Source organism: Eumetopias jubatus, unplaced genomic scaffold (assembly GCF_037043125.1).
Source record: "Eumetopias jubatus isolate StellerSeaLion01/CBP00866 unplaced genomic scaffold, mEumJub1_p1.0 scaffold_14, whole genome shotgun sequence".
Taxonomy (NCBI): Eukaryota; Metazoa; Chordata; class Mammalia; order Carnivora; family Otariidae; genus Eumetopias; species Eumetopias jubatus.
Window position 1 is genome coordinate 22,126,831 of NW_028274820.1, and position 14,300 is coordinate 22,141,130.

The window sequence follows — 14,300 nt, forward strand, 5'->3', positions numbered from 1 at the left end:
ACAGATGAATGGATAAAGAAGATATAATGGAATATTATGCAGCCATCAAAAGGAATGAACTCTTGCCATTTGCAACGACGTGGATGGAAATGGAGGGTATTATGTTGAGCGAAATAAGTCAATCAGAGAAAGACGTGTATCATATGACCTCACTGATATGAGGAATTCTTAATCTCAGGAAACAAACCGAGGGTTGCTGGAGTGGGGGGAGGGGGAGGGATGGGGTGGATGGTTGATAGACATTGGGAAGGATATGTGCCATGGTGAGCACTGCGAATTGTGTAAGACTGATGAATCACAGACCTGTACCTCTGAAACAGATAATACATTATATGTTAAAAAAAAAAAAAAGCAGGAAGGGAAAAATGAAGGGGGGAAATCGGAGGGGGAGACAAACCATGAGAGACTATGGACTCTGAGAAACAAACAGGGGGTTCTAGAGGGGAGGGGGGTGGGGGGATGGGTTAGCCTGGTGATGGGTATTAAAGAGGGCGGGTACTGAATGGAGCACTGGGTGTTATAAGCAAACAATGAATCATGGAACACTACATCAAAAACTAATGATGTAATGTATGGTGATTAACAAAACATAGTAAGAAAAAAAAAGACAACTGGGGAGAGAATTCATTGTTCACCAATACCAATTGGTATAGGAATGCTAAACTCAAAAGAACTGTGGCTGTTTCCTATTTGTACCATAATCACAAGTGAGCAAATATTTAGTTTGATCAAAACAGTATTGTTAATCATATTCAATTACTGTTCATTTAAATTTTATTGATTTTATAATTTTGTATTTAACTTACAGGTTTATTTTTGTTTTTGTTTTATAATCCTATAAGTACTTTGAGCATAACTAGTTTGTACCTACCTAGTTTTATGTCTGCGTTAAGTATTAAGTAACATTATCATTAAAATTAATATTTGGAGAGACAGTGCTTGCAGCATTTCTGCCTTTGAAAAGTTAAATATTTACTGAACATATTACTGAAATTTGAGAAACTGTTAGAAGTTCAGAGAGGCTTTCCAAGTGCCGTTGAAATCATTGTGTGTCTAGGGTCGATTCTTAAAATCCACTTTTAGTAATAGTATTGGGCAGAGGTGAGCTGTGAGAGGACAGGAGGAGAGAGAGGTATAGCTCTTGGTAGCCGTCCTGGAAATTTCCTCACATAGTCTAGCCTTTGTAGTTAGGTTAACTCCTGGCATTTTACTACTGAGACCAGGAACCCGTCCTCTTTGAGTAGATGCCTCCTCCTTCATTTCTTTTTTTGTTTTTCTTTTTTTTAGATTTATTCATGTATTTTAGAGAGAGAGCAGGCGTGTGTGCTTGCATTAGAGTAGGGGGAGGAGCAAAGGGAGAGAATCTTGAAGCAGACTCCCTGCTGAGCATGGAGCCCAACGCCCGCCTCCATCTCACGGTGCATGAGATCATGACCTGAGCCGGAACCAAGACTCAGACACTTAACCAACTGAGCCACCAGGGCACCCCTCTTTTTATTGTTTTGTTGCATTGCATTTGTGGGGTTTTTTTTACATACCTTCTTCCACTGTCCTCATTGCTGTAGGATTCCCCGTATGGTGTCCTGAGGACGTTGTTGCTGTCCTCTTGCTCTTCCACTATAGCTTGCCTCATTTTCCCCCATGCCTAGTAGTGGTCATCATGCATCCCTTCATAGTAGTTAGGCCTTTCACTTTTTTTTAAAAAAGTGAAAGAAATGAAATAGTAATTTCAACTCTAGCAGAAAAGAGAATTGTTTTGACATTTCTGGAAACAGGCTTGATGTAAAAAAATGTATTTCATTTAGGAGAAATCTAGTAAAGGCATTTCATGTTTGTTTTTTTTTAAGATTTTATTTGTTTATTTGAGAGCAAGAGAGAGCACGCGCTCCTGTGTGCATGAGCAGGGGGAGGGTCCGAGGGGGAGATAGAAGCAGACTCCCTGCTGAGTGGGGATCCCAACACAGGCCTCAGGGCTCCATCCCAGGACCCTGAGATTATGACCTGAGCCGAAGTCAGATGCTTAACCGGGTGAGCCACCCAGGCGCCCCAGCATTTCATGTTTTTTATATTAAATATTTATCTGAGTAAAATGAAGTTTAAGTTGTGATAGATAATCATTGTACTTTGAAGGGGAGATGAGATGAGAACATTACCAACTTAAAATTCTTTCAGATAGATAAATATCTTCTATTTTTTAGACCTCTATTTTTGAACTGATTTTATCAAATGCTTTTAGATGGTCATTTTTTAAAGCAAAACCACTCAATGCTATGTAATCAAGATTGTATTTAGAGCATACTTTTTTATCCCTATAGAAATAAATTCAAGGAGACAAAAAGCATTTGAAAGTAAAAATCTTTTCCTGTTTTTCATAAAGAAGCTAGATTTTTGTGGACTTATTAATTTATTAAACTCAGCTATCTTTGCTAGCCAAAAGAATGTTTTTCTAAGTAATGAAAACTGGAACATAAGATTACATGTAAGTTAGTAATCAGTAAATAGTAAATCACCACCAAAATATAGTGTAATTTATGTGTTTGGATCCTAAGAATAGTTACTGAACAAAGCAGCTACCATGTCTGCTCTGTCACCTTGGGAGTTGTCAAAAAAAATATGGGTATGTGTTGTGAGCGCTGGTAAGACTGATGAATCACAGACCTTATCCCTGAAACAAGTAAACATTATATGTTAATAATAAAAAAGGGGGGGAAATTAAAATTGGTGTTGAAAATGCAGAGGTGTGTCTACAGATAAATTCTAACTGGCATCATAGTGTATTTATGGCCACTCTGTAGGACAGTATACATGTTGAGCTTGTTTACTTAAGTGTTCATTTTGGTATACTGATAATGCTTTCCAAATATACTTCAAAAGATGACTGTTCACTTTACACTGGTGTTTTGTGTGTGTATTTAGTGTTTTTAATGTATATTCAACGTGTTTTGCTCAATAGTTTCTGTGAAAATAGCCTTAAAAAACCCTTCACGTTTCCTAGCATTATATGGTTGTAAGTACAACATAGCTATTTTTCTTTAACTCTTATTTCCTTTCTGGGTTTCTGTAGCTATTTTAATGATGAGAGATGTTAAGTTGCACATTTTTTGTTTATTGATTGAAAGCTAATGATTTCTTTTAAAATTCCCATAAAAGGATCTTGTCTTCATTACTAAGCAAATGTGTTTCTTACTTTCTATAAAATAAACCCTGTGTGACTGTCCTAGCGTTCATGGGTAACTGAAATGTTGGTTAACCTTAAAGTTTTATGGAAATTCTAAGTAATGATGTATGAAAATTTGCAAGTGGATGAGCTCCTTCATTAGGTTTTATAAATAAGTCTTATTAATATGCAAATAACTTGTTATATGTTGTAACTTTGCTGGGTTTATTTGAAAGAAAAATTCAAATGGAATTGCTGCTCTGATTAAGATTTTAAAATGCAAAGTTACTTTTATTTCTCTTTCTTTTACAGACTGACAGAAATGTGACTGTTCTGTTTCTCAGTGAAATTGTTTGGGAAAAGTTTCGGCCAAATACTGGGTGCTTTGAGCCATTTGTCTTGTATTTCCCTGATTATAGTATAGGTAAATTTTAAAACTTCATTTTGACAAATGATATTCACTAAAATAGTTTTTGTTGTTTGAAAGATTAAGCTAGCATATTCAAGTGAAATACTTTGATGTCTTAATCTGTTCAGATTTGCTGCCAATCTCAAATAAAATGTTATGTATCTGCACTTACAGAGGTTTTATTTTGGAACTGTGAGGAGTTATTCTCAGATAGTTACTAAAATTTTTTGAATGAGTATTCTTCACATATTTGTGCTAATGGTGTATTTTCACATTTTTTAGTTAGTATAGTAAGACGTATATATTGTGATGGTAACACCCGTACAAATAAGAATCGTGGGGCGCCTGGGTAGCTCATTCGTTAAGCATCTGCCTTCGGCTCAGGTCATGATCCCGGGGTCCTGGGATCGAGCCCCGCATCAAGCTCCCTGCTCCGCGGGAGGCCTGCTTCTCCCTCTCCTACTCCCCCTGCTTGTGTTCCCTCTCTCGCTATCTCTCTCTCTCGTCAAATAAATAAAATCTTTAAAATAAAATAAAAAAATAAAAGAGCCAGTTATTTAAAAAAAAAAAACAAACAAGAATCAGACTAGGTTGGCAAAGCACATTTAAATGTATGGGAATCTTTATTTACCATCTATTTGGGTTAAGTACTATGTGGAATGTATCTTTTAAATTTGTAAATCTGATTTTATTTTTCATTAGTGTTCCTCTTATAGTACCAGCTGCTAGGCCTTGTGTTTCTTCCTGCCTTTTGGTTTGTATTTAATCTTAAATTTCATAGATCTTGATTATTTTTGTCTCTGGAAGAACACTGTAGCATTTTGTGTTGCTGAATAGTTTTGTAGATTAGTATTGTGTTGTCACTATACAAATATGCTGCTTCTGATTCAAAGTTTATAATTGTGAAGCATAAAGTGGTTAACAGGCTATGAAAAAATAGCATTCCTTGACCTTAGCCTCATTGACACTAGCCCTCTGAACTAACCAGCTGTAAACATTCATTGTTAAGATAAACACATTTTTGCCTATTTATACCCGAACAGCAATCAAATGACACCTTGCCGTAGCTAATTAACTGAAATAGAAAAAAGGAACCCAAAATAGATGAAGGGAGCCCTTATTTTCAGTAGCTTCTCTTCCATGAAAATTGCAAAACAGGAAGAAGAGAAAAGGGTAGGAAGAAAAGGAATCAATCAAAGGATTTCATTAAAAAAATTGCTTTGTACCTTGTGTCATCATTGTTCAAAGTTAATTTTTTTCATGACCCATTTAGGGTTTAAGTACTGAAAAACTACAATTTAAAGAAATTGTTTTTTTAAAAGCTGATTTTCTACATCTTAGTGAAGTTGTATTAAAGTATGGTATAATTATAGAATTTGGTTTAAAATTTTAGAAAGTAAAGATACAAAGCATCATAGATGGAGAGAATTTGGGGACATTTAAATAATAAAAATAATCTTGCCAATTTCAGCGCATAGAGTACTAGGTTTTTGAAAAGTATATAATAATGGAGCCACGTTTTATCTGATGATTTAATTCAGGGCCACCTTCATCCCAAGATCTTTTTAAAAAGCATAACACCATAATCACATAGAAGGGCATTCAAAAAGGAAACATTAATTGATAAGCCAAACTGTAGTTAGAGTAAGCATGGAACCAGAGTAAAGGGATAATCTTAGTGGCTAATGTCATCCAGTCATAACTTGATACACATACCATCTATAAGAATATGGTATTTGATGTTCAGGATGCCCTCTCTCAGTGGTGATCACTAGGAGCTCAGTTTGGAATTCTTGTTTCTGATCTCTACCACATGCAGACTACTCATCTTTTTGGTAAAGTTTCCCCCCACCCCCACCCCCCCCACCCCCGGTGGATTGTAATGCACTTCATCAGCTTTTTGGTTTGGTTTAGTTATTGTATCATTCAGGATAAGTTTTTTTCCAATAAACAATCTGAAAATCTCAGTGACTTAGAGTTTCCCATATCACAACCATTTGTGCTGTTTTTGTCCTGTGTTTTATTTCTACATTTATTATATATATATTTTTTAAGATTTTATTTATTTGTCAGAGAGACAGGGCACAAGCAGGGGGCGTGGCAGGCAGAGGGAGAAACAGGCTTCCCTCTGAGCAGGGAGCCTGATGCGGGGCTTGATCCCAGGACCCCGGGATCATGACCTGAGCTGAAGGCAGATGCTTAACAGACTGAGCCACATTTATTATAAACCGCATATTTTTAAAAAAGATTTTATTTATTTATTTGAGAGAGAGAGACATTGTGAGCAGAGGGAGGGGCAAAGGGAGCAGGAGGGAGAGAATCTCAGGCAGACTATGTGCCGAGCATGGAGCCCAACTTAGGGCTTGAACTCACAACCCTGAGATCATGACCTGAGCCGGAATGAAGAGTTGGACACTTCACTGACTGAGCCACCCAGGTGCCCCATTATAAACCCCATATTAAATTATTATTCAGACTTGAAAGAAATAAAAAAGTCTATTATTGTTTATCTTGCTTGACCTTCTTGGATGTATGAATTGTATAGTTTCGGTGACTTTGGAAAATTTTCAGCTCTTACTTCGTCAAATATTTTATCTTTGTTCCCTGTGTCCCCTGATCTTGCCTTTTCCTGGGACTGCATTATGTGTATGTTAGATCATTTGATATTCTCTCGTTGAATCTGTTTACTTAGTTAAATTTTAAATCTTTCTTCTCTGTGTTTTATCAATGATAGTGTTTTTTCTCTGTTTTTAAGTTCACTGACTTTTTTTTTTTTCCTACAAGTGTCTAATCTGCAGTTAATCTCATCCAGTGGAATTTTTCATTACAGATCTTACTATGCTTTTCATTTGTATTTTTGAGCTTATGAGTATGTTTATAATAGTTGTTTTAATGTCCTTTTCTGTTGATTCCATGACCTCTTTCATTTTGGGTTTGTTTCTGTTGACTAATTTTTATCTATTATGGGTATTCGTTATGCTGCTTTGTATATTTAGTAATTTTTGATTGAATAATAGATATTGTGTTTTTTTTGTTGTATGTTGGACATTTTTCTAGGAGCACTTAAATTTCTTGAAGATATATCTGACTCTTTAGGGCTTTTTTAAAGGTTTTTTGGAGGGATGCTCTGGAGTGGCCTTTATTCCAGGGGTAATTTTAGCTCTACTTCTAAGACATAGCCCTTCTGGGATCTCTGCTGAATGCCATATATATATATAGTTTCTTCATTGTGACTGGTGACAGTATGAATGGTTTACAGTTCTTTGTGAGCTTTGATAATTGTTTGACTGACAACTCTCCATTAATTGTTTAACCCCAGAAGTTGTTCTTGCTTGGCCTGTAGGGTTTTAGTCCGTGCATATACAGATTGGTATTCAGACAAGACTCAAGCAGAACCCCTGTGTAGATTTCTGTAGCTCTTTCTTTCCATAACTCTTTCTCTCTTGTACTCTACCCTGCACATTCTAGCGGCCTTAGATAGCTCCCTCTACTCTGATCTTTGTCTTCTCTTTGGAATTAATGGCTCCTTTTGGAACTTTCCTGTACCACAGTTCTAAAATTACCTCTTGTTAGAAAGCCTGGCTGATGGCTTATTTGTTTCCTTTTTCTCAGGTATCATACTGCTTTATTGCCTGTTGTTTGATGTCTAAAAATAGTGTTTTTTATATTTTGTCCAGATTTTAGTTTGTTGCCGGAGAGTATTTCTGGAGCCTCTTTTACTTGTTCATGACTAGAAGCTGAAGTTCCTCATCAAGTTAGAAATGGCTGTTCTTTATGTTTTAAACTATATTTTGATAGTGAAATTTTAAGACAACAGGAGACCAATCAGATGGCTTCTTCCTCCCTTTATTTACTACCTGTTAGTGTACTATTTTTTGACTTTCTATTAGAGATGGGATTTTTCCATATGTTTGAATAGTCCCAGACAGAGCTTCTCTAACGTGGAGTTATACTCAGCAGTTTTACCTGTAGTCTAACTAAGCAGCTGCTTTATTTTTATAGCAACACAGTAAGATCTCTAACTCTTAGAACACTTTCATCAGGATTGGGCCAGTGGTAACATCTAATCAGCTTTCATGTGTGGCATCGAGAGTCACCAATAAGGGATGTTTAGATAGAGATGTTCAGGAGCTTAGGAGTGCCCTCTGATCTGGAGACCTGTTTTCCAGATTTCTGCATCCATCCATTTGTTAGACCATCTTTTTCGCCTGTGTATGTTCATCTGTCTGACCATCCATCCCTTCTATATCTCCTCAGTTTTAAGGCACCTTGTAGAAACTTTCAGTGTATCCAATATTTTCCCATTCATAGTTTTAAAAAGCTTAGTAACATTAAATTTAAAATGTCCTAGGGTGCCTGGGTGGCTCAGTTGGTTAAGTGACTACCTTCGGCTCGGGTCATGATCCTGGAGTCCCGGGATCGAGTCCCGCATCAGGCTCCCTGCTGAGCAGGGAGTCTGCTGCTCCCTCTGACCCTACCCCCTCTCATGCTCTCTCTATCTCATTCTTGCTCTCAAATAAGTAAATATTTTTTTTTAAAAAGTAAAATGTCCTATTAGAATGTAAAAATACATGGACACCAAAGTCAAGTTTTGGACTTTGTGTATTTTTTTTTTTCAGTGGTTGTGATATAAAAAAATGCAGATCTAGTAACAGTCTCTCATAGAGAATCCATTCAGGATAATATTCCAAGCATGTGGCTGGGCTTTGAAATGTGCTATGTTTTGTTTTTTTCAGTCAGCAGCCCCATCTAAAAGAGCCCCTTGATACATAACTATATATAAGTTTCTCTTAATATATATCCAATGATAGGCTGTATATATTGTTCGATCTTGCACCTATATCTGATTGTGAGGAACAAGAGAGTGGTAGAGTCAAGGGCTGATGGTAAATGGCATAGTATCTATGGTAAAAATACTCACCTCTGGGGGCGCCTGGGTGGCTCAGTCGTTAAGTGTCTGCCTTCGCCTCAGATCATGATCCCAGGGTCCTGGGATCGAGCCCCGCTTCGGGCTCCCTGCTCTGTGGGAAGCCTGCTTCTCCCTCTCCCACTCCACCTGTTTGTGTTCCCTCTCTTGCCGTGTCTGTCAAATTAATAGAATCTTTAAAAAAAAATGCTCATCTCTTTTTTAGTATATGTGCTGCCGAAGCGAGCACAAAAATGCTCATCTCTTAGGGTGCCTGGGTGGCTCAGATGGTTAAGCGACTGCCTTCGGCTCAGGTCATGATCCTGGAGTCCCGGGATCGAGTCCCACATCGGGCTCCCTGCTCAGCAGGGAGTCTGCTTCTCCCTCTGACCCTCTTCCCTCTCGTGCTCTCTATCTCTCATTCTCTCTCTCTCAAATAAATAAAAATTAAAAAAATTGCTCATCTCTTAAAGGGAACCTTAGACAAAAGGAAATTGACTTGATCAGAACATCCTATGAGACTTTTTACTTAAGTATTGCAAAAATCCTGAACCTGTGGAATTAGACAAAGAACTAACTGAGGAGTCTAAAGAGACCATTGCACCAGGGAGTCAGAGGGAATTGCAATAAGGAATGAATGACTAATTAATTTCATGTACAATTGATTTCATGGGCAATTTTTGAGTAATGGGTGGTTGTTTCTCTTTTAATTTTAACTGTGCTTCTACAATATAATATTTCCAGCAGGATAAAATAAAGTTTAGGATTCTAAACGTGTGATATTATATAAAGAGTTTAAGGTAGAAGAGAAATATAGTAAAGATACCAAAGCTTTAGGAAGAAAATATGATTTATAAAAGGGGGAATGACAAAGTAAAGATGATGATTTTCATAAAAACTTATGAATTCTTTTTATTTTTCAAAAAATGAGCATTTTCCAGTTTGGTGGTCGTTTATGTAGTACTCCTGCTTGTTTTTTCTAGTTGATTTACTTATTAGGCAGACAAATAAATAGAATGTATATTATTTTTCACCCTTGATACAGATTTTGCCTGCAGAGGTTCTTGAGATTTTCTTTAGATGTCATTGTTTAATATTTGTCTTAAACATTTTTTTTTAAAGATTTTATTTATTGATTTGCTAGAGAGAGAGAGAGTACAAGCAGGGGGAGTGGCAGGCAGAGGGAGAAGCAGGTTCCCCACTGAGCAAGGAGCCCAATGTGGGACTCGATCCCAGGACCCTGGGATCATGACCTGAGCCAAAGGCAGCCACTTAACCACTGAGCCACCCAGGCGTCCCTGTCTTAAGCAATTTTTAATAATGTTTTTAGAACATTAGATTCATAATTCTTTTACCTCAGTTTCAAAAGTTGTGTTACATTTCTAATCTTGTAATAGTTTTCATATTCCTTAATAATTGCTGGGCCTATATATTTATTGTTTTATACCCTTGTTATAAAATGCTAGAAGATATAACTTCTGGGCTGCTGGCTTAATCCTTAAGTTCATGTGTGTCCTTTGAACAGGGAACCTTCAAAAGATCCTGTCACATGATCATCCTCCAGAGTATTCGGCTGATTTCTATGCTGCCTACATTAATATTCTTCTTGGAGTTTTCTACACTGTCTGCCGAGATTTGAAAGAGCTCAGACATCTGGTGAGTGAGCTTTTTACTTTAAAAAAAAAAAGAAAAAGTATATCTTTTAATATTTTTCCATGTAGAAATGGTGTGAGGTAGGCTAGAAGCTGAGAATTTATTCTAGAAATTTGGATATGGCCTTTTGAGGCTAACATAAGTAGGTGGAAGTCTGTTCCTTAGTACAAACTTCAATCTGATCAGAAAACCTTCATTCATCTTTAATTATGTCTTCTCACTCTTCCTTAGGAATGTTTTTTGTTTCTTTCTCTTTTAATTGCAGAAAATGTAAAACTTCATTAAAATAAAAATGAAGAGAAATAGAAGGTGTAAAAGCTTAATAAGTAATTTTATGTCTTAATTTTTTGTAACATAATTTTAATTTTCTTTCACATTTTATGTATGTAGCAATAGTGGTCTGACATCTAGATGAATTTAAGGGTAGTCAGAAGCCTTAATTACAGGTCTTTCATGAGCCAATGACCTTGAATCAGTTATCTTTATATAACGGATTACTTTTGATGTTTATATAAATGATTACTTAAAACATTATTTAAAAGAGTAGTAAAGCTATTTATATTTCATAGGTAATTTGTAAAGTAATCATATTGAATTTTTCTTTGATCTTTCTCCTTTTTAATTGGATGTGAAAGGGAGGAGGCAAGAATATCTGGTTTCCCTTTTAGAAACCTTCCATTCATACTAAGATTTTGTCTACATGTAAGAGAAAGTAGTAATATATATGAGGATGGAAAACAGTTACTTTTTTTTTTAAGATTTTATTCATTTATTAGAGAGAGAGAACACGAGCAGGGAGAGGGGCAGAGGGAGAAGCAGACTCCCTGCTGAGCAGGGAGCCTGATGTGGGGCATGATCCCAGGACCCCGGGATCATGACCTGAGCTGAAGGCAGATGCTTAACTGACTGAGCCACCCAGGTGCCCCTGGAAAACAGTTACTTTAAAAGGAACAGATTCTATAGATTTTAGCACATTTTCTTTGTTTTACTCTTTTTGCTCTGAGAAGTCATTTAGAGGGATTCAGTATGTGTTTGAAATGTGTGTTTCAGACAGAATGTAGAAGAGGGTGACCATTTAAAATTGGGTTCACATTTAGGATGTTTTTCTAAGTTTTAGATTTTAGGCTTCTTCTGATTTAGATGTAGATATCAGGTATCTTCAGAGTAGGGAAAAAACTAGAACTAGAACAGTAGGGAGCAGGCTGTTCTAGTTCAAGCTCATCACTAACATCTCTATAGGAATTGAATGTCTTGGATCCCTGGTGCCCAAAGGAAATGACAACAGAGGGCCTTACAGAGAGGAGAGGGGTCAGTACACGGTCCCTGCATGAGGTAGAGTCAGGGGGCAACACTCCTCTACCATCTTGCCTGGGAAGTAACCTGCAGTTACCACAACTTAGCACTGATTTCCTTGAATCCTGTGGGAAGCTGTGCCTGCAGCCATTTCAAAGTAGATCATAAAGTGTAAGAATAAATAAATGTTTAGGGAACTATTTCTAGATAAAGTGTAAAAGAAAATATATATTTAAATATGCTATTTTATATAGTCCTATATTTTTTATAGTCCTTTTTTAGTCCTTTAGGTTTTACTGAAAAATTATTTAGGGATGAGCTTATAGTTTTGTTGTTGTTATTACATCATGTTCATAAACTTGAAGCTTGAAGTGTGATTTAAGCTTTTACTAGTACTGGTAATACTAATATATATATAAGATATGATCTGTAAGCACAGGAAAAAAATACCAGTGTTCTTACTTTCCTCCATATGTGGAACATAGGATAATAAAGATATATTTTCCTTCATATGGATACTATTATTTGTTTCAAAGTTTGTAAATGGCATGGTTATTGAAAGTTTAGTAAATCACCTGCAAAGGATTCTTTTTAGGCATCTTTTCTATGTGTGCGCTTTTAAGTTTGTTTTACACATTATTTTTTTAAGTACTATTTTTTTGGAGGCTAGGTCTGTAGGTAGCACGAGATAGGAGAAAGTAAAGTACCACTTAGAATATCCATTTAGGTTTGTTTTATATGACTATGATATTCTTAAAAATAGTATTTATAATTTTTAAAAGGGTCAATTGAAGTTATTTTTATATTCATTTATGAATGCCAAACACAGAGTAGTTCATTTTCTTAAAAATGTTTGCATGGTCCTTTTGAAACAAATCTGTTACACATTAAGTTTATTGTATTTTAAACTTTTTTCTTCTTAAATATCACAATTTTCTTAGAAATTACTCAGAAAAATTAATTGCTTAGGCAAAGCTTAGTAATCTTTTAGAGTGTAATTCCAAATTTCTGATCCCAAGTTTTTGTTGTTGTTTGGCCATGTGCCTGTGGTGACCAGTGACATAGTGACTAGGAAGCGGGTGCCAGATAATTGAAGTATATATGGTAGAATGAGCAGAGGACTTAAGATTCAAATACCTTAGGTCTGCCACTTACCAGCTATGATATGTATGTAATTTTATGTACTTCAGTTTCCTCATTTCTAAAGTGGGCAGGGGGCAAGCAAGAAAACATAACTCAGATGATTTTTATGAGGATAAAATGAAATACTCTCTACTAAAGTTTTTATAAAATATGTTAGGTGATATTACTGATAACACTAAGTTATTTAAATAAATATTCTCCTTTTAAAGTACAAATAATTTCTGGGGGGATCATTTACTTTTTATGAATTATTTTAATGAAATAATACAGCTGGTTTTTATGTAGCCAGGACCCAGCACTGCCTAGGGAATAGAAGTTTTGATCTTATTTTTGAGTAGGGTACTAGGTAGATTTGTCCCATGGATGTTTGGAGCGTGGGAGGAGGTGGGTTCTAGGTTGCAGGATGGTGAAGGGAGCTGGCACAGAGAAGCTGCTCAGGGTACAGAGTCTTCTGCCTTGCACATAACTCACCTGTCTCACATGCAGCTGACCAGCCCAACGTAATTTCTACTTAAAGCAGTCATGACACTCTCATATGTCAAATTCTTTCATGTATTTTTCAAACTTTATTTTTGATGAGGAAGAGATTGTCACGTTCTGAAATGGTTGCAGATCTGTCCCCTAGTCTCAGTTGACTCAAAAGACAGTACACACCAATGTGTTTCTATACATATCAGTTATTTTTGCTTTATTTTTACGATATGATTGTATGCTAGGGAAAAATGGTCCCTGAGAACTAAAATGAATTAGATTATAAAATTTTGCAAATAAAGAATCCTGGGGTCTGGCTCCAGAGCATACGTTCATAAGCACTATACCACAACTACCTCTTAAACAATAGCCAGTTTTATTAAGTACTTTGTGTGTGCTGGCCACTGTTCTAAGCCTTTTGCCAATATTGACTCAAATCTTACAACAGCCCTGTGAAGGAAGGCATTATTATGAATTTTCATTTTATAGATGAAGAATCACAAGTTGCGTCATTTACCAGCAGTATGTTTTTGGCAAGTTACCTAACCTTTTTGAACTTGAATTTTCTCTTCTGTTAAGTGGGTATAATATCTGCGTCAGAGGAGTTTTGTGAGGTTAAAAAAAGGGGGGGGTGGGGAGCACGTGTAAAATGCCTGATAGCTGAAGGGGATCAGTTAATTTCAGTTCTCTTCCTCCCTCTGCTGACCAGATGTTCATGGACTTAAAAATACATTGTAATCTTAGTATCTCCAAGAACATAAACCATGGCTTGGGTATGGAGACTGCTAACTAAAACTGCTGTAGGTTTGCATCATATGTTGAAGTCATATATTAAAGAATACGAAGTTTGAAGAATGATCTGGCAGGACAGCTGTCATTCCGCTCATGGCCAGGTTTGGTTTGACAGATGGTTGGGTGAGTGGGTGTCCTTCACCATTCTCTTATGTCTTTATATTGATTGATGTATGAATGAGGATGTCTTTTCCATATAGAGAAGAGCTATTTTTTGGTGAGAGGTGCTTAAGGGGGAGACAGAGTGTTTAATTAGGAGAAATAACCTAGTTAGGTTTATTTTTCTTTTATTTTTTCTTGACTTTTGGAGTAAAGTGTAGCATACATACAGAAAAGCACAAGGGGTCCCTGGGTGGCTCAGTCAGTTAAGCGTCAGACTCTTGATCTCAGCTCAGGTCTTGATCTTAGAGTCATGAGTTCAGGCTCCACATTGGGCTCCATGGTGGGTGTGGAGTCTACTTAAAAAAAAGAAAGAA

The 14,300-nt window shown here is 36.4% G+C and overlaps 1 protein-coding gene across 2 annotated transcripts in view; it reads left to right on the forward strand.

Moving 5' to 3' along the window:
• The window catches only part of ORC5 (origin recognition complex subunit 5), an 89,986-nt gene that overhangs the window by 14,806 nt on the left and 60,880 nt on the right, over positions 1-14,300 (forward strand). For both annotated transcript variants that reach the window (XM_028119704.2, XM_028119711.2), the window contains exons 5-6: positions 3,470-3,581; positions 9,998-10,128. In XM_028119704.2, the coding sequence (XP_027975505.1) occupies positions 3,470-3,581; positions 9,998-10,128 (243 nt within the window). The remainder of the gene's footprint in view (positions 1-3,469; positions 3,582-9,997; positions 10,129-14,300) is intronic.